General features: G+C 32.5%; 3 protein-coding genes across 5 annotated transcripts in view; all 3 read left to right on the top strand.

Annotated features, from left to right (window-relative positions):
• Window positions 1-893: 893 nt before the first annotated feature.
• Window positions 894-2,029, top strand: LOC117234310. Its single transcript, XM_033495393.1, has 2 exons — window positions 894-1,265; window positions 1,776-2,029. The coding sequence occupies exons 1-2, from the start codon at window positions 1,184-1,186 to the stop codon at window positions 1,997-1,999; spliced, it is 306 nt and encodes a 101-aa protein (XP_033351284.1). The 5' UTR covers window positions 894-1,183; the 3' UTR covers window positions 2,000-2,029.
• LOC117234305 (arrestin domain-containing protein 17) lies at window positions 1,904-6,751 on the top strand. 2 transcript variants are annotated; one of them, XM_033495386.1, is made up of 7 exons: window positions 1,904-2,238; window positions 4,068-4,223; window positions 4,293-4,504; window positions 4,790-4,972; window positions 5,056-5,267; window positions 5,624-5,811; window positions 5,920-6,751. In XM_033495386.1, exons 1-7 carry the CDS (start codon window positions 2,124-2,126, stop codon window positions 6,051-6,053), a joined length of 1,200 nt encoding a protein of 399 aa, XP_033351277.1. In that variant the 5' UTR covers window positions 1,904-2,123; the 3' UTR covers window positions 6,054-6,751. The 2 variants fall into 2 exon arrangements, with proteins under 2 accessions (XP_033351277.1, XP_033351278.1); XM_033495387.1 differs by lacking the exon at window positions 1,904-2,238 and adding an exon at window positions 2,266-2,499.
• A 5,212-nt stretch (window positions 6,752-11,963) lies between these two features.
• The window catches only part of LOC117234263 (potassium voltage-gated channel subfamily KQT member 1), a 134,343-nt gene continuing 120,355 nt past the window's right edge, over window positions 11,964-25,951 (top strand). Inside the window, exon 1 of one of the 2 annotated variants that reach the window (XM_033495296.1) lies at window positions 11,964-12,449. The gene's annotated coding sequence lies outside the window, so the exon portion shown is untranslated. The remainder of the gene's footprint in view (window positions 12,450-25,951) is intronic. The other variant, XM_033495297.1, reaches the window with a different exon arrangement.

Raw genomic sequence — 25,951 nt, 5'->3', positions numbered from 1 at the left:
AAGAAATTCGTTAAAACCGCCCAATATTTTAGAAATATATCTTGCCTTTTGTAATGTTAAATTTTTCTTCGTATCAAATTTGTCGAAAATTTATTCATACAAATATCACTTGTACTGGATCGAAATGTCGATGAAGGCCGTGTTGCGCATACATACGAGTGTATTCGTAACTGTGAAATATTTTTGAGGATCGAATACTAACCTTCTCATTCACGTGGACAGGTTCGTATTTTCTGTGTCCGAAAACACAAGCGATGATATTCGACGTGAAAATAAATTTCCGTAAAATATCGTGTACGCAGAGCGCGACACGGCGCGTGCACATCTACTACATTTTTTAAACGAATTGGGATTACGTGAGTGACAGATAACTGGTCTCATTTTCAAGCTTTTATAGAAATTATTACTAAATCTTTAACGATCGCGTAAATCTTTTTTTTTTTTTAGAAAAGAATAAAATAGATTTTCAATCAAAATAAAGAAGTTCATTCGAATCTTATTAATAATTGGTTTTTATATATACTTTTTACGTAAATGCATTTCTTCAAGAACTTTATCTATAATAATTTTATACTTTTCTACTTACAATTTTCATTTGTAATCATTATTTTATATCGATATTTATTTTTATTGTTTGACGTTTTAATTTTTACTTTTATCTTTAAATTACTCTTTTGGTATTGTTCCCATGATCTATAAAATATCATGGCGTTAAAAATAAAACAGTTGTATTTGAAAGTAATTTCTAAAAATAGCTATCAATTTTAAATCATTGGTATTTTTAGCGACATATCATTGATAGGAAATTTAGGATCTCTTGAAATACAAGTTATATTAAGGACTATCGTATAAACGAACTTCGATCATTCCGTTAATTATAATTTAAGCAGATAACCGATAAAAACGATAACTCGTTTAATTATCTTAATAAATTGGAAGAGTCCGACCATTTGAGGATAAGTGTTAGCTTTATTATCAGCCGTCTTCGTCAATTACATCATCGCTATCTTATCTGTTATCCGCCTATGACGTCATTGGACTTGAATAAAAGCATGCGCGGTTCCATCACGAGGCTACAGCGCCATGATACGTGAAAACACTTTATCTGGGCGCATGTTTATCCACGCTTAACCAATGAGGCCAACGTAATGTTGTTACGTCATCGTTGATAGAACGCGTGTATATGGGAAACTTCAAAAGTGGCGAGCATAATTTTAAAAGTACTAATATTCAGGAGCTTCTAAATGGTCATATAAATATCGATAGTATGATATTCTTCCACAATCGTCGTATTTTCACGTTATCGTTGACGCAGTGTGAATATACAGGATGCTTAAAAACTGGAAAAAATGTGTACCAAAATGATGAGAGCAATTATTTGAATTATTATCTCGTTTGTCTTGCTTCCTGCATTACATATCTTTTACGAAACTTCGTCATTTTAACTGCATTTATAGAAGCAGATAACACATATTCACGTTAACCACGGATCAGTTGTATCATCGATATAATAGCAAATACTATAATACGTAAAATAGTGATAAATTGAAAAGTGATATTAAGTTCATCGTTTACTATTATACTGCACCTTGATTTTTTTTTATCGCTTCTCAGTCTGATACCAATGATCGAAGTGCAGTTGAATAGCACATAACGAATCTAACGTCACCTTACTTTTTATCACTGCTAGGCCTGATAGCTAAGATCAAAGTATAGCAAAACAGTAAATATTGAATTTAACGTAGCTTTTCTTTGAATCATAACCTCTCTTTTAGATTTTTCAGCGCGAGAGTTAACAAGCGCCGTTGTCAATAATCCGTTTGAAATGACCTGTAGCATCGTTCTACCAGCACTGCGTCAGTTGGTATGTGCGCAGAAGACAAATATCGAATGGTACGTAGTAACGTGGACTCGTAACTACGATCAGACCGGCTTTTACGAGCGGCTCGATATAGCCGCGCTGCGTGTGCTCAGTGTGTGGAACAAGAACGACGGATGAACGACCGTATGTTGGATGATCGCACATCTATCCCAGAACGTCACTGGAATAATTAATAAATAAAGAAACAAAACGAATTTATAAATCGAGTGACCGCGAAAGGTGTGACCGTGTCGCAACAGACATGGGACTAAAGGATTTCCGAATAATCTACGACAATCCTTGGGGGACTTATTATCCAGGACAGACCGTCAGTGGAAATATCATCGTGGTATTAAACAGTACGAAGAAGATTCGTGGTATGTTATGTATATTCGAAAGTATTGTCGAGTGACTCAGTCAGACGATGTTATTTCCGGATGAGTAATATGTGATAGTATATACTCGATTAGTAATATCTAGAGATCGACAGGTGTTTCTAAGTGTTCGAGATACGCGACATTCATATGGCTTTCTTATTGGAAATACGGCTATGTGTCGCCGGACAGATCATGATGTGTAGTGCATTTTACAGATTCGAGGATATATGTCGTATTAAAAAATCAGGAGAGGTAGTGGCAGTAAGTACGAAGAAGTAACGAGAATTATTTGTAGTATTCTTCGTTTAGTTAGATCATTTAAACGAAGAAAAATCTGTAATTTAAATGAAAAAGGTCTTTGAAGAATTAAAGAATGACTGTAAACATTTAAAAAACATTTTACATTTAGAAAAGTAAGTTTTGCTCAAATTTAAATAGCAAAGGAATAAGTGAAATTATTTAGTATTTTCTATTAAGGAGATATTGTTAAATTATTTCCCATCTGTAAGAACTCTAAAAAGTTAAAGCGAATGTGGAACAAAGAACTATTACTTGAGTGTGGGAGAAACTATGTATAATATTAGATGCATTCTCCGTATACTGCTTATGTAGGAGCATGTTCTATTCTAAGTTTCCTTCTAATTTCGAAATGATATTCGATGTATATTGTCGAGCTCCTGTCGCCGCATTCCTGTGGAGAATATTTTTTTCTTCTTTGTGGTAAGGTGTAGTTTAATTATAGCACGACTATACACACCCGCACAGTGGAAATGAACAGTGGCGATCGGCCGTGGAACACTTGTTTTCGTCACGCTGTATTGTATTACTATATTATATATAACAATATTCTTCTAATTACTTTACTATAGCTAATATCCTATTTTAGTATTGGTACTATTTATTTAGTATTGATATTTCTTTGCTGTAATATTATTTAATATCATTATTTGCTATTGTATTACAGTCTCTCATATGATAGAATATTGTTATTAATTTAATTTTTCTGGAATTTGTATATATTTTTATTGCTTATTTTTGCTAATTTTTTTTATGATTTTATGCCTTATCACCTTTTACTCTTGTAACATTTTTAACAGATCACGAACGTTTCTTCTATAAGCGATGCTATTTATATTTTAAATTTATGTCAGCCACATAGAAATATTCTATAGGATTCTCTCGTGGTACGATGTTCTTGACATTTATTTGACGTTGATGTAATGTTTTATTAGCATCAACTTGCGGTTGGCTCGCGGTTAATTTTACACTATTATCTCATTGTTAATGGTAATTTCAAAAATGTGTCACTTTTTGTTTAAACCGAGCAATGTGAAACGCCTTAAATAATTGAAAGTATGGAGCTCTGATAAGTTTACTATTCAAAGTTATCTGAAATCGAGTTAAACGTTAGAACCATACAAGGCAATGTATACTATCACATATTATATATACATTTATATCATACGCAATGAAATGGAGTAACAAAACTATTTAATTTCAGTATTAAATTACACCTATATTACCTAGAGCGAAGATGTGAAGAAAGTAATAATCAGCTTTCAATGTTCACAAAAACAATACCTCAATCTTACTCATATTGTATCGGAGTACAATTGTATTCAATTGTACTTAAATCAATATGTGATTTCAATTAGATAAATTTAAAAGCCATTACTGTATGCTGTATGAAATTAAGATTGATGAATTTGAACTATATGTAATTTCTCTTTATAGTATAGAATGTCATATGTATACGATATTCTATAATTTATGTAAGAGGAATATCAATTGATTAATAATAATATCTAACAATTTCATTATTTTTCCAGGCATATGTGTAAAAATAAAAGGTGTGGCGAATACATGTTGGACAACAGACAAACAGGATATGGATGAGAGAGGACAGTACAGAGATGGAACTCAGACGGTTACCGCACATGAAGAATACTTCGATACAAAGTATTATCTTGTTGGATCAGCTTCTGGTAAAATTTTACCTTAAATTATTTCATTGTTTAGAACTTTCATTGGAAAAAGTAATAAATTTTCTTTAGGAGGTGAAATCGAGATACAAGGCGGCGAGCATAAATTCCCGTTTCAATGTATTCTACCCATGAATTTACCCAGCAGTTTCGAATCCGATTTTGGCCACGTTCGGTATACAGTCAAAGCGACTCTGGATCGCCCTTGGAAATTCGATCAAGAAGTAAAGAGCCCCTTTACAGTAGTGTCGCCTTTTGACCTTAATCAAGAAGTAAGATCCTCGGTACGTATTCATCAGAAAATTCTCCATTCAGTGAAAATTTGGTGAACGTTTTACGATTGAAATTGAAGCTACAAATAGTTGACATTCGTTAAACAGTTATGGGAACACTCAGTTCCTTAAAATTTAGCATACATTTCGAAGTAGAAAATTAAATCGAGAGTGAAAATTTTCATATTTAAAATTTATAAAAATTATAGCAATATTATGTTTTATAGTTTAACTTTTGTACATACAGTTGATGTAGTAAAATTTTATTATGGTATAAAGAAACGCATACATTTTCAGGAAAAGGTGCAAGTAGAAATGAGTAAGACGTTTTGCTGCTTATGTTGCGGAACACCATCATTAACTGTTAACTATTCGTTACCAGTGAGGGGATACGTACCAGGTCAAACAATGCCAATAAAGGTGAACGTTGAAAATTTGTCAGGAATCACTGTGGAGACCATAAAAATCATTTTGTGTAAGGTATATACAGTTCGATGATGCTGATAAATATGCGATATCAGTGAAAATATTTCGAGATAATAATGGAATCACATGAAGTCTAGATCGTGACTTTTCGGGCTACCACACCGACCACTGATACTAAAACGGAGGAAATTGTGATAGCGGAAGTTGCCAAAGGACCTGTCGAAGGACACGGAACTGCAGATTATGAACAGAAGCTCGATATACCTCCACTTCCTCCATCGAACTTGAGGAATTGTGGAATTATTGATCTGGAATATAATCTTAAAGTCGTAGCTTGTGTCTCAGGATGGTTAGTATATGTTACCTTATGCAGAATATTTTATTTGCGAATTAATTAATTTTTATATACGCAAAAGTTAATTAATTAATTAATTAATTTGTATACTATTAATTTTACTATAAGAGAATTTTTTTAATGTTACATGTTTCAAGTGAAATTAAATGCATGCGTTATTACATTTGTGAAGCATTATAAATAAATCAGTGCTATTCACTATTTGTATGATACGATGATACTATGACTCATCGAATGATCTGCAAAGAATGGCAATTGAACGACACAATAGAAAATTGGCTGTATAAAACCGATTTTAGTTGCTCGTAAAAATGTTTTTGAATGAGTTAGAGCGGTTGATTCTATGTTAGGTACCATCGAAATTTGACGCAGAACACCCTTATATTTGTGGGCACGGTACCATTAATAAATTATCAAACTCCAAGTGCTCCATCGGCCGAAGGATATCCACAACCCTCAGAAATTGGGTGGACGATGACAGGAATTCCAGTTTCAAGCGTTGACGGAAGTCCACCATCGAATTTGTACCCTAATCTGCGTAAGAATATTTTCATGTATTTCTTATAATTATATAGTTTTAATGAATTAAACTATTGTATTCTAAGAAAGGATATAGTTTAACAGTAGTTAATGTATAAAATTATAGCTCCACCATCATACGAAGAATCAACCAATGGTGCTAGAAGTCTGTGGGAACGTGGTGAATCCGAGTATATTTTTGGTGTGTCGAATCGTTTCGCGCCAAAATATCCCGTGTTCAATTTTGCGGCGAATCAGTAAACAACGAAATAAAATAATTTGGTGCTTTGTTTTGGGAAAGAAAAGCGAAAGTCATACACGCGTTACATATTACAGTCTGTAAAACAGTTTCTAGGAGCTTTGATCAAAATTAGGAGCTCGTGATTGTGTATGTTGTTTAAGTTGATAGCCTGAATTAAGAGTTGTTGAAGCACGTCTTGTTTAACTTTCTTTTAAAACAGAAGAATGCGGTCAAAATAATTAACCAAAGCAAATCCCAAGAAAATAATTATTTAAAGCATAAGAATGACAGTATAATTTAATTTATGTAATTTCTCATTAGGGATATTATATTTTGATTGAGATGCGGGTTAGTCATATACCACTAATGGCAAAAATTGTAATTAGTTTTGAAGGTTGCATTTCTGCAATGAAGAAATCGTTCTGATTAATTAAGGCGCACAATTAGAAAATACTCGAAATGCAAAAAAATACTATGCATATTTTTCTATGATATTTTTCGTAGGAATGACTACAATCTAAAGCAATATTTAACATCTTTAAACTGCCGATACAAGAACATTTAGCTTTTATGATAATTTGTTCGAGTCACATTTTTATATGTATTTAATTATATGCTATCATTAGTTATATCAATATATTGTGTATAATGAAGATACAAATCCCTAAATTTGTATTTGTATCTATCTTGTTGTCAATAAAACGTTCTTTTTCATATATTTACGATATTTAATTATATACTGTTGAATTATAGTAACTGTCATTATGTATAAGTACAGGCTTGACTTTATATGCCAAATTGATTAAACGTTATAATGATACTGAACTATCGCAAAAAATTCTACATAAGTAAGTAAAACGCAATTAGGATACAATCGTTTACTGTGCAGACATTAGTTTCCATTCTAAGATAAATATCTTCATTAATTTGATATTTGTAAGTATACTACCACACTTGATTAAATTTTATTTCATATTATCTTTTCATATAATAAAGTAATCAATTTTGGAGATAAATAAATATCTCCTATCTATAATTTTTGTCCTTCGTGTGTTATTATTTTTTATTATTGTTATTCTATCAATGTATTTAGTAAAATGTACGAGTAAAACATTTCGAAAATGTTATATACTATCATCTATAATTCTTGTCCTTCGTGTGTTATTATTTTTTATTATTGTTATTCTATAAATATATTTAGTGAAATGTACGAGTAAAACATTTCGGAAATGTTATACACTATTGCATGCTCAATAGATTACAGTTACATTCATCTCATTTCTGACCTTACTTTTCAGTTTTGTACTTTAATAAAGTCCCAGTTACTCAACCTTGTTTGTGCAGGAATGTTCTTACCTACTGCAGTTATGGTAGACGCGTAAATGTCTGCCCGAGAATTAAACGAATAACTCTCTCCAATAAATTAAAATCAATTTCTTAAATTAAAAAAATTAAACAAATGAAATGAATTTCTTCAAATAATTGTAAATTAATCAAAATTTTTAACGAATTAAAATTTCCCGTTCTATCGACGCCTTTCATGCGATTATAATTACTCAAAATCTTAAGTTTCAGTATATGTAAACTATAATAGTATATAGCGATTTATCAATTAAATTCCATCGAAAAATGAATAATATAACTGTGTTAAAAATAAAAACGCTTTATATCTTATTCTCTGATCACGACATGGGCGTTCAAGGTGTCTATTGATTTTACGTTAATCATGTTTTGCGGAAAGATCTCTATCGATAACTTCGTCATATCGAGGAATGATTCGTCACACACGGTATTTCTTATCTATTTGCTGCATCTAGACAATGCATGACTCGATATCGTGCTGCTACATTTTTATTGCGGAACGGATCCTATCAGTGGCACAACGTTAAATTCGATTCAGGGGTCGCCTTACTTTTTAAGTTTCAACTTTAAATCGATAGAACCGTTGTGTTTCACCTTTGATTTTATAGCGGAATTGTGTATTATTTAAATCGAAATGAAACACCGGAGAGCTTGTAGAAAATAATTTTTGTCGCTAACAACACAATTATTATTTGCAATTAATCAAAAAGATTTTTTCGTATTCACAGTAATGAAATTGGCTCTTAATACTTGTTCTTAATGAATCTATATAAATATTCTCAAGTTCTTTCGTCAACTGACCACTACTATCCCCTCCTCTCGGCTCACTAAGTCTTGATTTGCTAACTGGCTGCGAACTCTCAGAAGTATGATGCGCAGCTTTCAACTCATAATATAATATATAAAAATAAGGAAATATAAATGTTTCCTTATTTGAAACTAGTAACCAAACAAAATAATTTCATCCGCGTTTTTTCTTCGCATATCAATTATTTTTCGTTCATTATTTTTAGAAACAACTTTAATTACTTCATAACCGTGTATATATTAGGTATATACAAATTAGGTATATACAAATATTTTTGTAGAAATTCGTATAGTGCTGTCCATGAATGGACGGACCTTCGATTGGACCAGAGAAATTCGAACAGAAATGATATCGAGTACGGTTACACCTAACTTAAATTCCTTATTAATTCTTATATGCTAACATATCCCTAGATCTTTTCTACTTTTGTTCCTTCTAAATTAGAACGAAAAATATTTTATCGTATAGCGCAAAAGAACTTTCTTTTATCTATAGCGCACTTGCATGGCGTGAAGATTTACGAAAGTCCTAATATAACAGAAATTATATCTTATATACAAAAGCTAGGAAAAATGAGACAGAATCAGAATAGCGCGTCTAGTTCGATGCACAGTGGTGACAAAAAGTATTTGTGCATACCCTTATTTCCTAATGACACATTTTTTTGTAGTCACGTGAAAATACTATTGTACGGAATGACACGAAATTTGATATGCTCGGACTTAACTAATTGCTATATAAATGTTATACTAAATACAATGGCGTAGAGATACTTTTCGTAGCCACTGTAGGAATACAGAGGGTTAAGTTAATGGAACTATATTCCTATTGTATGTGGATCGAACAGAAGCTCCGTTGATTCGAGTGTTAACGAGGTCTCCTGTGATATCGTGCAAGAGTCGAACATCGACGTATCGCGGTCACAGAGGTATCACGTTTCAATTCTACTCGTGTATAATACATAACTACGTATTGCGATGTTCAATATACCGCATAAGTGTTAGCCGCTAGTTGGACAAATGAGGCGTTAAATTTTAACCAATTTTAGCGTACCGCTGAACCATAATCTATTGTTACGTAAGTTACACTCGAAACGTTGTCGCTAATTAAAGCATCGTGGTTTATAATTGAACGTGTCGGAACGATGTCCAGCTCGACTCGTCGATGCTCTAATTTAGCTGGTTAAATTTCCATATTTGGAATTTATAGAGGCTCAGTGGAGTGACGTATTATCGCTATTCCACGTTCGATATCGTTGGACATGCAATAGCAAATTTCTAAGGCGTGGCAACGATTACTCTCGATCGAGGTAATTACATATTGCTGCACAAATATGCCCAGATGTTTTGATATTTTGTCGTGTTTACAAAACGTGTTTACGTTATGATACCGGAGATTGCTAAGTAAGAAACCCGCATTTAAACGTGAATGAAGTATAGTATTTTAAGTCCTTTCTGGCTACGACACTGATCATATGAAAATTTTTAGATTATAAACTTTCACACGATCATTATTAAGATGACATATCTGCGGTTCGTTTACTAATTGAGAACAAATTTGTGTGAAGTTCGATTTTAAAACAAGTATGGAAAAATGTAAGCCTTGAAACATACCGGAAAATTAAGTGGTCGTCTAAGGCTGATCGATTACATGGAAGTATCACTGGGACGGTTTTGCGTCCTTGAGAGTAACAAATGAAATATTCGTAGGCTATGGTCTAACTATTGTGCGGATGTTCAACTAGCAAGGATAGTATGGATTACGATAGAGGTAGGCTAATTTTCGTCCAGTTGTTTGAAAATTTTCATTATGAAGAACCATTGCGTGGGACACACGTGTCTTTAACCAACAGCCGTAAAAATACGACCATTCGAATGATAATTTAATTGCAATAGTAATTCTTTTATGTTTGAAAATAATATTTCAATTTGCATGATAATTCTTTTTACGATCGTGCAATCGAATATTGCAAGATTGAAGTTTAGAATTAACATATTAATATATGTATATGTATTTCTCTCCTTTTTAATATATATATATTATATATATTATGTATTAAATATTATACTATATAATATAATGTAATGCGTATAAAATAATATATTAATCGTGTTGAAATTCTTCACCAATTAATCATTCTGATGGTTTCATATTAATTTCCTTATTCGAAGTAATGAATAGATAATAAAATGCATCTTATTTGAATATATATCTAATCACTATCGTGTTATTTTGCAGTTATTTGTAATTCGTATGGAACGAAACAAGTGTAGGAGAAGACGAAACAAGTATAAAGTGGTAGGTACGTAATGTGTAAAATTTCTATGAAATGGATACACAGCAATCAAAATTTAAAGTTTTTTGCGGTTATAATTATTGCATAGTACAGATTTAATCATTCTTATAAATTCAGGGAGTAATTTTTATCTGTTTCTACCAATTATGATATTTAAAACTAAAAAAAATTTATTAAATGTAAAAAAATTGTAAAAAGGAAGATGTAAAAAATTATTAATAAAATTAATTGAAAATAATAAAATTTTGTCACTGTATGTTAAAAAATGCTACTATGCTTATATAGGAAAAACTACAATATTTTAAAGATTTCAACACTACAAATTATCCTTACTGATATTAAATTTAGTAGCTTGAAAGCTTTAGCATACAAAATTAGTCCATTAAAAAGTCATTATCACCTGGAGTATGTCATGTTTCTTTCATCCCTTCATCGTTTCACTTTCCTACATTGTACAGGAACTTGATCCTCTAATTTATTTTGAATGGTGTATTTTCCCTTCTCTACCGTGTTATTTGACATAAAATGAACGGATAGTTCATTGCATGTTTGCATAAAATACAGTTCCCTTTCTAAATTCTTCTAAGTTAATGATATATTTTCTTTGTTTTGTTGTGTTTTATATTTAGCTATAATATATTTCAATTTATTGAATTTTATAAACAAAATAGTAAATAGTAAACTAGTACATATTGTCATTGTTTGGCTTTTTTAGATAACGAAAGATCTTAAGAATGGTCGATCTAGAGTTCGTCTATAATAACGTAAATAGATATAGAATATTTTATCTATTACATTCAGTTACATGTTGACCGAATAATTGATCACTTCGACTACTCTAATAAAAATTATTACAAAATACACGACTATTACATTATGTATATATATTTTTTTATAGTAACAGTTACATTACACCCCATTATAAAAAAATATTAAATTATAAAAAGTTTCGATTTTAGACATATTGTTTGACCTTTACCAAATATGGGAGCGCATACAAGTCAGATGCTAGGCTATTTTTAGCTTCTACAAAACGGATCGAGATAAAATATATCCTATTTTCTCTCCTAAAAATTAAGCTCTACACCAGAGAAAACCCCATCAAAATCCGTTCAAAGTAGTTCCTACTTTTAGTAGTTTTAACAAGCAGTGATACGAGTGCAAACGAACAGACAAAAATTGCAAAGATTAGCTTTTTGGACTCCATAACTTATGACTGTTCCTGAATGACTGATGTTTTATGTTGTTTATTCAATGTATAAACACAACCCTTCTACTGTTTTATTACGTGTGTAGATTGTATAGATTAATTTTGAAGTTCAAAGTCACAGAATAAGCCAGCTTTTGTTTACGATAGCCTGGTAAGATTCCAAGCGTTACAGTTGGCGCGCCTGCTTAATGAGCCGAGGGCACGATGCGCGTGAACGTATGCGCGATGGATGGAGGCGCGCGTGTACGCCTCCTGTCAGAGCTGTCCGTCCGTAACGCCGCAGGACGAGTTGTCTCCGTAGAAAAGCCGCCTATGGTGGTAGTGGTAGCTCGCGAGTCTCTCGAGGGACCATTTTTTTTCTACATTGCCCTACAGCTTTTCGCGCATAATCGATAGTCAAAGCGTGTGTGTCTCACGCGCCACGGCGTATACACGTGTACGCGAATGGATCGCTGGTACACGTGCCTATTATCGTAGACAGGTGCAGATCCACGGCGGTTTCCTCTCCATTCTCGGTTTGCTGTCATAATTTTGTGCAAGCAAGTGAACAATGAACAATTCTTGGTTAGCAAGCGCAGGAATCGATGCCACCAGGACGTCTCGAGGAATCCTCGTCCACATATCTTCGAATGCATTGGTGATCTGGTGATTGGTAATATGTGATTTGGATAACAGTTTGTTTCTCCGTATTATCTCTTTCTTGGTACACGTCTCGTTCTTCTGGGCTGTTGTCATAACAGGTAAGCATTTATTTTTGTATTGTTAGGCGTGTGATCGTTGACTTGTTTTTGTTTTGGATTCCTCTTTGATAGTAAATTCGACATACGATGTAAAGTTATGTTACATTTTCTTGTTAGGAAACTTTAATGAGCTCACTAGTTGAGAAGCAACACAACCTAAAAACGAGGGATATTTATACATGATAATGATGTTAAACAGTTGTTATACAGATGTTAAGAAGATTCTTTTGTATTGATTGCTACATGGTAAAGTGAATAAATAATTCGAATAACTGGAAATTTATAAATTCTCGCATTTTGGTGATGCAATTGAGAAACAATATTGGAAACGATACGACGTTAAAAACAATTTCACTGAACTATGTCAGCTAATTAATCAAATGTTAAGAAAGAAAAAGAAGTGTAGCTGATGTTTTTTTACGATGACTCTTTTATCGAATACCTTGAACATTTTTACGATATTGGATACTTGAGCGACCGATAAAATTACTCGAGTACGTGATCTTTTAATTATTTTTTTCATCTTCGCTGAAAATATCGTATGTTTATTATAAAACGATGAAATTGTGTTCGTTACAAAGCTTACCACATATAGGTAAAATAGTATGCTAAAAATATTGAAGTGCATGATTTGAATTTTCTGCCCAATCATCTATGACAATTAATTGAAAAATACAAATTATTATGTTGATCATAAAACAGAGATTAGTTCACATCATTAAGTTGCTAGAATATAAAAGTTATTGATAAAACTATATATAATCTTTAATATTTATCTCATTGTCGTAACAATTTATTAATGCTCTAACGTTTTTAAAAAAGTATGTCACGAATTCTTAATTTCCCCGTCGAGTGAAATCCATGTCTGGCTTGCGTTTGATCCTGATCACTTGTACTTACTTAATTACCCATTCCGTTCAATACAATTTCTTTTATTTCGCGTATTGTTTATAATATTAAGCATTCGGTGAATTACCTTTAGTTTCTCATTAGATCAAGTGTCAAGGTAAGAAATACATTTTCTAGCGTGTTTTCGGTGATTTATCCGCGTAGTCGATAATTGACGCGGGTGAGTAACCCAAAGGTTTGCGTTTCGTGAATAAACGGGGTCGAAGTTCAGAGCACATGCTAACTTATGTGAGCTCGAGATATTTATGAAATTTCATTATGCTTATTATTAGTACGGAAACAGGCAATGTAATTAACGAACTAATATACGCGTGAAGTAATAAGATCAATGGTATCTTCTGCACGCAGTGTTCTATTTAAACAACCTTTTCGTAGATTAGCGAGAAACATCAATGATTCGTGGAAAATAAACACGTAACTTCGACGCCATAAGCGGCAGAAGATCTTCTATTTCGTTGAAAATTATTTTTGTTGATTTCTATATATGATGTAACATTATAGAAACGACGAATAATTATATGCATGGCAGGAATTTTTCCGAAGATGGAACAAGAATATTATAATTAACAAGAATTAAAAAATTTGAAATTATTACGAAAGTTATATTACATGTAAATTATAGCGTTTTGTTGATTAATTGGTCACCTGTACGTTAATTCTCTTAATATCTTATTATATGGATATATTAGCGATATTTAATGAGCCATTCATTCAAATCATTTATGATTCTATGGAAAAGAACCCAATGTTATTTCTATCGAGAATTACTTGTACATAATTGACATTTAGATTTTGCTGCTCGCTGTTCACTTTCATCTAGTTAAAGCACGACGACACCACATTTACATCATTGATAGACCGAGTATTTCGCGCATGTACATAATACGTAGTTTGTTTTTCGTGTCACGTTCTCATTGTTCCGCGAAATACGCCATCGCGAATTGAGCCTATTTTTCGGAGAATGGGCTAACAGTGAAACGAGTACATATTTTTGTTTGCGTGAAGCGACATGGAAGTAGTTGATTACCGTGTGTTGCAACGATCTATTTGCAGTTGGTCGAATTTTGTTGATAGCGGAAAATCTAGTGGGAAAGCGAGATCTTTGCTGAGGATACAATTTTTATTTTTTTAGTATATTTTCGAATAAACGTTTTTGTTTATTTTCAGTATGAAACGATTTGCCACTTTACAGCGAGATTGTAAAATCCATCAGTAAACCAAGTAATCGTGTTTTGGTTGTCAGGATGAAGGAATTGACAGACATATGGACACATGCGGACTTAGAACTGAACGGACAATCCTGGAATGAAATTTTTAATAAATAGTCTACTATGTTTGTACCTTATATATGTATACTAATAAATATTTGCATTTTTCATATTTGCAAATCAAATGCCGTTAATTATGTGTTGTTATTTTCTCTCGTGGTGTGAGATTTTAAAACAGAAATGGGTCTACACCCCTAAGACATTATTCGGTAGCCGTTGAATGATTTAATTTCCATGTAAATTTCAGCCATCAAAATTCATTTAATATTTATATGCTTCATCTCGTATTCACAAACAATATTGTAATATATTTTTACATTTTGATGGACACTAATAATGCCGTAGATGTATTGTAATGCTGTAGAAACGGTATTAAACTGTCATACATCTGTTTCTATACTTCTTATCATTATTCGCATAAAACAATAACAATTTTGCACAATATGTGATTTTTCAGAGAATCGTAGGATGAATTTTGCCCTGATATAATACGCACCATACTCCATCCTAATACATAAAGCTTTTATCCGATTGACTTGTTAGCCAAAGTTGCCGATTTTATACAGTTTCCAAGATGGTGCGACAATGAAACGTAAAGAAAAGCATACCTGACTGAGTACAACTACCTGTTATCGTCGAATGACTTTACCACGATTTAGTACCGACATTTATGCCATTTTCTTCTATGCTGGAAAAATATCGATCCTCCTTAAATTATTTAATGACACCCTATGTGACTCACAGTGATTGCCTCTGGGTAATTTGCTTAATTATGTATCGATTTATGCTCGCTATTCTACATCTGTGTAGTATGCAACTGTTACTACTATTCTGACCTATATACATATATATTCTGATTATTACCCTGACAGTATCTGAATACGTATCGACGTTCACAAGAGTTTCTTTTATTATACAATATTATATAATAACGTTTATTAATATTATATAATAACATAGAATTATTCGAAGATTATTACGATCAATTTCTAGGTTTACAATTTTGGATATTTATTTGATTCTCTGATTAAGATATTACTGTCAAGGTTCTATTGAAAGCAACGAGGTTCTGATGCTTTCGAGGTACAACACGCGGAAATGTGATTTTCGGGCCATTTTTCTTTAGGAATATATATAATGTCACATTTTGTTTATACTAGATTTGTTTTCACGAAAACGAGCTTATGTGCTACGACGAAGATATATTAATTCAGATGATTTTAAGTTTCACCAAAAATTCCATTGTTTCGAAATTGACACTTATTTTGTAACGATATAGCTGTAATCGAAGACCAAATGTATTTTCTCTCTTACGTTTTCTAGTTATCCTCCTGTCTTCGTACTTCTTTTATCTATAGATGGATGTCTCTAACGGATAAGGAACGTGAAGTAGGTGTGTAGAATAGTAGGTACAATCTGCACACGTTGAAGTCATTAACACAGCGCTTAGAAGCTAAAACTAGGTCAAATAGAATATCAGCAAGTTTATACATTCAATTTTATTGTATCAAATAGAAAATACGCTCTTTATTATTGCTTTGGTAACAGCGTGACGTACCCTATCTATAGTGTACACTTTTTAGCAACACGGAGTATTATAATTCTACTTTATATACATGGCGCTTAGGGCCAAAGAGATGCAAGTGCAATAACGTTATTTTCATATATTCGATAATTCGTAACACATTTGAATTTCAAACTCGATTTTCTCGATATCAGAAAAGTATCATTTGCATCCCTTTGGCTTTGGGTAGCTCATATTTCTCGCAAGATTACGGTTTTTAATCATTCCGATGATATTTTAACCTTTAAATCGTAACATTAACTTTACAGGTTTAGATTCGTTGTTTCTTTAATTAGAATAATAATTAAAGCTTTTTGACCGTGTGACCTAATACTGTCTACCTGTCAATTTATTTATCCCGAATATTTTGCAGTTGTGGACAGCTGTACTTTATCAATATCGGATGGGAATAAATCAAAAAAGAAATAGAAGTTCGATGTGGAAACATTTATAACGGAACTGTTAATCTTCATGACGATTTTATCTTGTTTTATGGAGACGACGAATTAAGATCAGAACGCTATACTAAATTTAAATGTCACAACGGATTTTTACGTAACTCTTTATATTTTTATTTCTGTTTAAAATATTTGTCCCGTTATTTGCTTTTCTCCTGCAGAATTCTTCACTTCAACTTCAATATTGAAGTTCATTCTCCTTGATGCAGGAGAAGACCCACGCTTGCGATTAACCGTGACTTATAAAAGCTGACTTTTAAAGGAGAGAGACTCGCGATGAATTAAAATTATGACGTGAAAAGAGCACGTGCAAAGTAAACGACGAAACCGGCCAAGAACTGTTATAACTACACTGTCAGCCAAAAGATTCATGTCATTTGCATAATTGCGCCAATATTTGATCTTCCGTTACATTTCCTGTTCACTGAAACTTGTCCACTGTATGGATCTTAAGGGCAATTACGAATTATTTCTGCTCGCTTCCTTCCTAGATAATAAATAGCGAGCAACTTCTTCAATTAATTAAAAAATTCTTCATTCTTCTGAACATCCATATGTTCCATGAATTGCATAGTGATCTCCTCATGTCCTTTAAGAAATTACTCTGGCTGACTTCTAGGTGGGAATGTTCTTCAGTTAACTTGTAAAATTCTTATTTTTCTTTCCTTAACATTTTCGTGCTTCGCTCATTCAATTATCCCAGTGCTGAACTAGAAACTTTCAAAATTTCAATTTCATTTTCGCGTTCCTCTGAGTCCTTCGAACTGCGTACTGACTTTAAATTTTCTATTTCAGTATCACAAAATCGTTCAAGCTCATTTTTACCTATGAATAAAGATTTTTAACTTTTGATCGGACGGTATATGATCTCGCTTTGTCGTCCGTTTAACGAAGAGCAATGATTCTGAGCTTTGCCGATTTTTCGAACTTAAATAGTCCAGTAAAGCTTGATTCACACTAGCGATCACGGTACGGTCAGATCGCGTCAAGTCAAGTGCCGGTCAAAATCGTTCACACGTGATCCGACGAGAGCATTCATTATGGATGATTCGGTCAAGTCAAATGAAAATCTGTTGACCGTGGCTTGTCGATTTGCTGACGATTAAGACCACGGTCGACAGTCGAAAACGAACATGAAGAACGTGATTAAATTTGTACGAAATTGTAACGTGACGTCAGTCCATGATTTCAGTCGCGAAAGATATCGTGACACACTTGACAAAATGAAACTTTGGATCGAAATAGGGAAAAAATTTCAAAAAGAATCAAAATCTCAGGAATCAAATATTTCCAAAAAAAAAAAAAAAAAAAAAAAAATTGAAGGAGACTTGGACTGAACGTGATTGTGTATGATCTTTTAGTGCGAATGCTTGAGAAAAATCTTAGATTTTTGATCGATCGTGATTTAACCGTACGTTTGACCGCTAGTGTGAATCAGGCTTTATTCTTTCGTTCGCTGCGAAAATCAGGTGAACAGAGGGCAACGTAATTTTTCTTCTTTTCACTCGCGTTTGCTGGTATTCTTCGATCTATACCTCTTCCTTGAAAGTCCCGCTGGGCTATGATAAAAGCCCTGACGTCTGTCTTCGTTTGAAAAACGAATCGTTTAGCACAGTTACATAGCATATTGCTCCCAGAAGAGCGATGCTGCTTGAGAAATGTCTGCTTTTTGACAAGGTCAAATATCCTATTTTGTGTCCGACGTTAAATCGTATCTGCTTCTATTCGCTTTTGAAATCATTGGTTCGTTGATAATTCCAATTAACGAGTGTTATTGTCGATAGCAATAATAATCTTTTTTTCTATTGCACGAAATTATACAATTTAAATTGTATAGTTGGTACTCGAACTGCGAGCGCTTAATTGTAAACAAAAAGATATAAAAAATGGTATTATGTAGTGTACCTCGTTATGTGGAGTTGTTATATACACAGTGTCTTATAATAACCGGTGTAAATATTTCGTGATCACGTTTGATCGTCGAAGCAAATACAAATAACGTATATGTATATGAATTTCGAGAGTAAACTGTCAAACTGTTTTCAATGCAAATGTTTTGCGGCTGGTTATCAACGATAACTGTTTAAGCAGTTTCAGATCGTTTAGAAACTGCGCGGTTCGAATTTTCGAATCACGCGTTAAATGGAAAGTCACGTATTTTGTTTTGTCAAGCCTTAAACTGAACTTGACACGTGTCTAACAACAGTTTGGTCGCTGATCGCGTGATTCTGTCGATAAATTTCAGGAGAGAATTTCAGACGCTGTATAAAATATATAAATTTTGTTCAGTAACTTTGTTAGCAGATATTTAATGTTCAACTTGTTTTTCATTGTTTCCTTTAAGATATGTAAATATATGCGAGATTAGCTAGCAGTTTCAAATTTATCTTCCAACTGTCATCCGAAATAATGAATTTTTACTATGCCAGTTTATTGTGGTAAACGGAGCAACATCATAGAAAGTAGTTTGTTACGGTAAAAATAGATATTTAAACTTGATCTTTCGTTTCAAGACCTTATCAAAACTTTGATAAATAGAAGATTGCAGTTAGATTTGTTTTCTGCAGGTAAAATTGCTAAAAGATTGGGGAACATTTGAGAAGGAAGTGAAAATTATTTAATGTTAGTATACGTTATTATTTAATTAATTAATCAATTGTAAAATTATTCATTATTCGATCAAATGTCTTCAAAGGCTGAGAAAAAGAAAGGATGATTTTCACTAAACAATATTTAATAACATCCATAAAGTGGCAAACTTAAATTCTATTTTACATGTTAGATTATTTCGCGGAACGAGTAGCGAGTGAAAGAGCGTGCAAGTATGAAATTCAGGATGGGACGACTTTATCGGAGTCGTCTTCTTGGATAGGAGTTTCTCCAGTTCCTGAAAATATAATCTACAGGATTCAGTGAAATGTCAGTTGAAGTTGTAGAAGCTTTTATAAATTCACTAGCCGGCAGTCAGTAACTTTTGTACCGCTTTGCCTACCAAAGTTCCCATTATACCTCCTCTTCCATTGTGGATCGTCTTCTCAATTTCGTGTTCAAAATTCAAGATGCTGAATCGATTCTAATATCCTTTCGTTCGCGAAACCACGCTGACGTGAGATAAGTAATTTCATTAAAAGTATATCATTTACGGCGCCGCGGTAGTAGGTTTATGTAAAAGTATACTTTTATAGATCTTTTCGAGGCACGATACGCTAAATTATATTGCCAATAGATTTCTCAGCGAATTACATAAAGGAATTTATCAAAACAGACTGTTGGTCTATCTCGTACGATGTGCAGGAATTTTCCCTGTAAGAAATATGAATTAATGTTATTTCTACGAAAGGAACGCGGTTTATAATATTCGATATTCGAAAAATAATATTCCCTTTAAATAATATCTGTATCATTTTCTTAATAATACTCGAAGAGTATACCTTATACTTTACTATACTATACTACCTATATCTTATACTTTCAATCTTTCCACTGTAACGTCAAATTACAAATTATTATAAAAGGTCAATTTCCTCGAGATTTTGATTACTTTTTATTTCACGGGAAGGCTATGAAAATACCATGAACGAATATCAGATATTCTATACGAAATAATGTTAATTATTTTTCTGAAATATAAAAGTTTCGTTATAGGATCAGGGTGAGTATATATCGTTTCAAGAACTGGCTAATGTTAGCAGTTTTGATACGTTGAACAGATAAACATGACCGATCGAAAAGTCGGTTGGTCATCAAGGTTATAGTCATCTTTCATCTATTTAACTCGATTTATACGTGCCAGTTATTACACACAGCTAAAACATCGTGTCTGCTGAACAATAAAATTAGACTTGACCGGGAATCACAATATAATGACCACACATATAATACATACATATATACGTATATCATTTGTTATCATTAACGACGTTTATCTTACGTGGGTATCGTTTTTATTAGGAAAATTACATGAAATTGCTTTGTCGTTGATTTCTAAGATGCAAAGTATTTGCTCTTTGATATCGGTTCAGAAATAACGTACAATTTTCCTGCTGTAATTGAAATTATGTAATGTAACGAATAATGACATTAACGAGAATAATTTTGAAGCAAGTTGATTCGTTAATTTTAATTTCGCTGCTGTTGCCTTTAGAAATGTTTTGTCGTCGCGTTTTTTAAACTTCATGTTTCTTGCTTCGTGTTTAACGCCGTCTTAGCATTTGCAAGGACAATGAATAAGAACCATGAATAATTCAAACATGTTCAGAACACTTCGATAGCAATTGTGTCCATACAAAATTCAAGGATTTCCTTCGCCAAGCTTCTGAATTAAGAGATATACTTGCAGCGATGGTTACTCGAGATAAAGCAAGTGTTCACTGACTGACTTATAACACTATCTTACATAGTGAGTTAGAGGTGTTTTACATAATTGCATGTTTTCATTCATTCGCAGTTTGAATATATTTATTCCTACATGAACGCGTGCTTGGTTTCATTCATATTTTTACATTGTACTTTTCTAGTATACACGAAATTTTATTTACAATTGTCCATAATTTAAATTCCAGAACGAATACAAAATTGATGTTTATATTTATTAATGTTATTGCGTCAGATTAAATATTTTTCTATTAAAAATAAAAAGTATTTAAAGTTTCATGTGTTATATATATTAATTAATATACATTAATCAATATAATTAATAATTAATATATAAATTATCATATACAACATATGAAGCGTTAAATACTTTCTACTTTTGATATAAAATATTTAATCTGACATAACAACGATTCACTTATACACATATATATGTTAAAGTTTGAAAAATTGTTTCGTTCCTTTAATCCACGAAAGGCCAAGCATTAATCATAATTTATAAATACTTCAGTTTCTCTTAATTTTATCAAATTGTATAGTCCAAATGGAAGACACAGTGACGTAAAAAACATTAGTCGAATCCTTAGAATTTCCTTTTAGTGCTGAAATATTAAAAAACAGAATTCAGTAACGTAAATTGATTGACAAATAAATCGTCAATAAAATATCGCGCGAACTCAATGTTGGGTTATTATCGCTGATGGCTTAAGGATAGTGACCAATACAGGTAGTAATAGTGATACGTAGTATTTCATCTCATACTTCGGCCAAGAAGTAGCAACTTAGTCACGATAGTGATAAAAAAAATTTATATTTCAACCGTAGACAGTATTTATCGGTTTGAGTCTACAGAAGTAAATCTTTCGAGATAAATTCGTCTAATACAAAAATATTTTAATATTACTTTAATATTAAAATAATTTTTAATATTACTTTACTTTATTAAAAAATGTATTAATAGAAGTCTATTAATAGAAGTCGTCATTAATTTGTCACTCGATAATTGCCGGATAGTTGACCATTTAATTAACGGAAATCGGGTATGTTTTGTAAAGCTGCATCCATGTCGGAATAAACACCAGCTAATAATCGATACTTTTAAAACCGCGACAATGCATTCTCTCTCGTTTCCCCCTTTCTCCATATGCACCCGATAAAAAGTACATCTGACTAATATATTTCTTTCTATCCCTTGGCGGAGATAAAAGAAGCTCAATCCGTAAGAAAATCTGAAGCGACCTGAATAGAAAATACGATTAGAGAAGGAAGGGGATCATTTAGCATGACAACTCCACATCGATCATTGATAGACGTCAACATAAATCTTGGGTACTGTAGTTATTTACTGGAAAGCAAGGGAAGGGCAGCTTGTCACGAAACGTTTTCAGTCGACGATGTTTCGTATTCTGTTTCCTAAGCATCAATTTTCAATGAGCGATTTCAAGATATATTGGTCGAGCCTTTTCCTTAGCGAACTGAATACACACACAGCAAACGGAATATGTAATTTTCGTAAATGTATAATTCGTGTAAGTTAGCCAAGTTACTTGGATTTTGAATTCAAAATTCAAAAGAAAATCTATGATAAAGCTTTGTCATCCGGAGATTTAATTTCTGAGAATGTCGAGCTCGAAAATTCATCGCTCGTCTATGTAAAAAATGTTATTCTACATTTTCTTCTTATTTTAGTCGCTGCTAAGAGATAATCGCGTTATACGTGGCATGGTAAATCGATTTGTAGATGAAAGGAGAAGCGATGACTAGATGTTTAATGTTCCTAATGTACTTCGCTAACAATCTCGTGCTGCGCGTAGCAAATGGTTTCCTCTTCGAACACATCACGGTCGAAGGGTTAAGATTATGGGGATTATGGTCTGATTGAGTGGCGTTTGAAATTGTTCTGTCATGGATGCTAGACACATGGTAATAACGTTTCGTATCGATGATACGTACTGATATAAATTATCTGATTATTGCGTTACGGTATTAATGAACAATGGGTGGCAATGTAGGTCGAAAGGTATTTACACAGTTATGATCGTGTTGGTGGTGTCTTCTTGTTCTTTGATAAGTAATTTTGCATTTCGAGTTTATGGCAAAATCGTTAATTTCGTAAAGTATGCTTACGTCAAATACATTATGCTACATGTGAAACATTTGACGTTAAAGCGAAGGTATAAGATTTGTGTAAACTGTACATTATCAAATTTGTAGGTCATCAGAATCTGTAGAATGTAAAAGCTGCGGAAAATAGGATTTATTAAATCCGAAGCTAAAACAGAATCAGGATTTTATGGGCTACAGATTTCATAGGTCGTAGGATTTATAGGTTACAGGATCTGTATATCAAGTTAGAAAATTTGTAGAATGTCGAATTTATTATAGCTGTTATAATTTTCCGTTGTTAAACATGTTATAGGATGGAAATCGATTACGTAAATCGAGATGATGATACCTGTTAAAATTACGCTATAACGACTCTATTTTTGTCAACTCCACACGGTATTGATCATTTCCATGAAATGTCACAATATCTAGTTTGTTAATGTGCCATCGATTATGAAATACCTTTCGCGCGTTCGTTATTGCGAACGTTTTGCGCTCTGTTAATCATCGCATTGCACGCTTTCTCGTTATAATATCATGCAATTATCCAAAGATTATATAATTTTCATTTTCTATCGTATCGATTAAAGAATTTGTGGACAATCTTTGGGATTTGAGTAGTAAGTAACTTAAAGTAAAAGGTAGAGATTTAAAAGCAATTAATTTACTGTATCGTATAGTTAAGTTGTTCACTGACGTCCGAGCAGATAAAATTGAAGAAACTGTCGTATCGTTATACGCAAATGTACAGAATTCGTTATCACCTGAAGAAGTAAAACTGTAGAGGTTGTAGTAGTTAAAACATACCTGTTTATCTTTGTGTCTAACGTGCGCTTAGGAAGTTTATGATCCTCCGTAGAAGACGAATACAAGAAACATATTGAATTGCTAAAGGAAAAAATATCTTTCATCTCAGTTTCGTTCATTTAAAATTGTACCACTCTATTGACGAGTCTAAAGACGGCGGTTCTGTATGAAGAAATAAGTCGGAAACGTGGAATAAAATATTTTCGTGCAATGCTGAATCATATATGACGAAATAGAGCAGTAAATATAATTTCATAAAAAATTAATAGCTATAATACATGATATTATGTAATAGAATAAACATATAATGGAATAGAAGACATTTGCGACAATTCATAAAGTAGTAAAATTATCATGCACATAAATATTTAGTATCATGTATATGTTCTTGCAGGAATCTCGAGGTATGTTCGTTTAATAATTTGCAACACAATTTTTATTGCCTTTGTTATTATGTGCCTATAATAGATAAGTCCCCGATAAGAAAAGCTATTCTTTTGATGTATCGCATAGTTAGATATTCTTTTATATCACTTGTTGTCAGTGAGCGATTAAATAACTGACACGAAATGGCTATCTCCATCATTGGTTACACGTTATTTCTGCATTTTATATTCTATATTTTTTAAATATGATTTAGCCACGTAGGTTATTTATTTTAGAATGAAATTTTAAACCATTACAGTGGAATAAAAATAGAACCATTAAATGATCTACAAGGTGTTCCATGTAACCAGGGCAAACTATAGCGCTGAAACAGTGAAAATTTCATTAGACATAGCAGTTTTATGCGTCACCTGTACCTTTGGTGCAATATTCTTTTATGGCGTACAGATTGTTGGAAAGAAGCTTTATATCCCTTTTTTCGCTTAAAAGCGCGTATTTTCTGAATAAAAATAGCCTTTAAAATTAATTATATCCTTTACATTATCGCTGGTCACATAATGAGATTGTTACACCTAATAAAATAATTCATCAGATTGGAAAGATTTATTGACCTTTTCCTTTTTCAAACGAACGAATTTTAATCGAGTAGTTTTAGTCTATATGGAAGAATGGGTTGGTCAGTGAATTGTCCTAGAATTTCGAAGTTCACGAGTTCGTTAAATGTCAAGTCGCTTGCTATTTGAGGTCTCCATTATTTTTCTGACGATGTATTGATCGATGCTATGTGGTCATAACAGATTTTATTATTAATTATTGATTATTGTATCGATTCAAAGTGTAGGCATAATATGTTTTTAATAAATATCATGAACATGTTATTTGTTTTATATTCTGTACATTTAATTCTGGCAGTACGAAAAAACCAATATTTTCCGATCCACTTAAGTAGATATATGGCATAATATGTTTAAATAATATTACAAAATATAATATAGTATAATATAATATAATATAAAGTATAATATAAAATGCATAAAAACATTGGCCTCTCGTTGGAAGGAATAAATTTCCGTATAATTATACCTGTTAGTGAAAATAATAATTTTTGTCCGTTAGTTAATGGGTCAGAATACCTCTACTGCTATTTTTCCAGTTAATATCTCTTCCCTTACTTTTTGCTTCAAATAACGAGCATAGTTAACATTTAAGTAAATGCCGTAAAAAATTAGACGAACCTCTGAGAATATATTCAGTTTACTTTCAAGATTAAAAACTTCGTAGCCCTTTAAAATCGTGGTCCTATGAGGTTCCCGAAATTAAGGATAATATGATTACATAATTTCGTTAAACGCGTAATAGGAAGACGGAAGCGCGAGATACGTCACGGTTCAGCGTGATTTTAATCTAAAAGTCCATCAAACATTGATTGCAAAAAATGTGACTTTGACGCTGTATTGTTGAACTCTGCGCGAGAAGTTCTTAACAAAGAACTTTGTGAAAACGGAAGGTATGAATCCCGTACGCAAGTCAAGTGAATGCTTGTCTCGGAGTCAGTGTAACAAGAGGGACATAAGTAGATCGTTATCCTCCCATTCTCATTATTTTAGATACAGTTAATGACATACAGCA

The sequence above is a fragment of the Bombus vosnesenskii genome, unplaced genomic scaffold (genome assembly GCF_011952255.1).
Source record: "Bombus vosnesenskii isolate JDL3184/JDL3185 unplaced genomic scaffold, Bvos_JDL3184-5_v1.1 scf7180000013304, whole genome shotgun sequence".
NCBI lineage: Eukaryota > Metazoa > Arthropoda > Insecta > Hymenoptera > Apidae > Bombus > Bombus vosnesenskii.
This window is presented reverse-complemented; position numbering and strand designations above follow the sequence as displayed.

What these genes read in the sequence shown, in the direction of transcription:
- LOC117234310 (XM_033495393.1), top strand. Translation starts at nt 1,184, where the DNA reads ATGGGAAACTTCAAAAGTGGCGAGCATAATTTTAAAAGTACTAATATT. An exon ending in TGGTCATATAAATATCGATA is followed by an intron (nt 1,266 to 1,775) that starts GTATGATATTCT and finishes CCTCTCTTTTAG; the next exon opens with ATTTTTCAGCGCGAGAGTTA.
- LOC117234305 (XM_033495386.1), top strand. Translation starts at nt 2,124, where the DNA reads ATGGGACTAAAGGATTTCCGAATAATCTACGACAATCCTTGGGGGACT. An exon ending in TAAAAATCATTTTGTGTAAG is followed by an intron (nt 4,973 to 5,055) that starts GTATATACAGTT and finishes CATGAAGTCTAG; the next exon opens with ATCGTGACTTTTCGGGCTAC. An exon ending in GAATTTGTACCCTAATCTGC is followed by an intron (nt 5,812 to 5,919) that starts GTAAGAATATTT and finishes ATAAAATTATAG; the next exon opens with CTCCACCATCATACGAAGAA.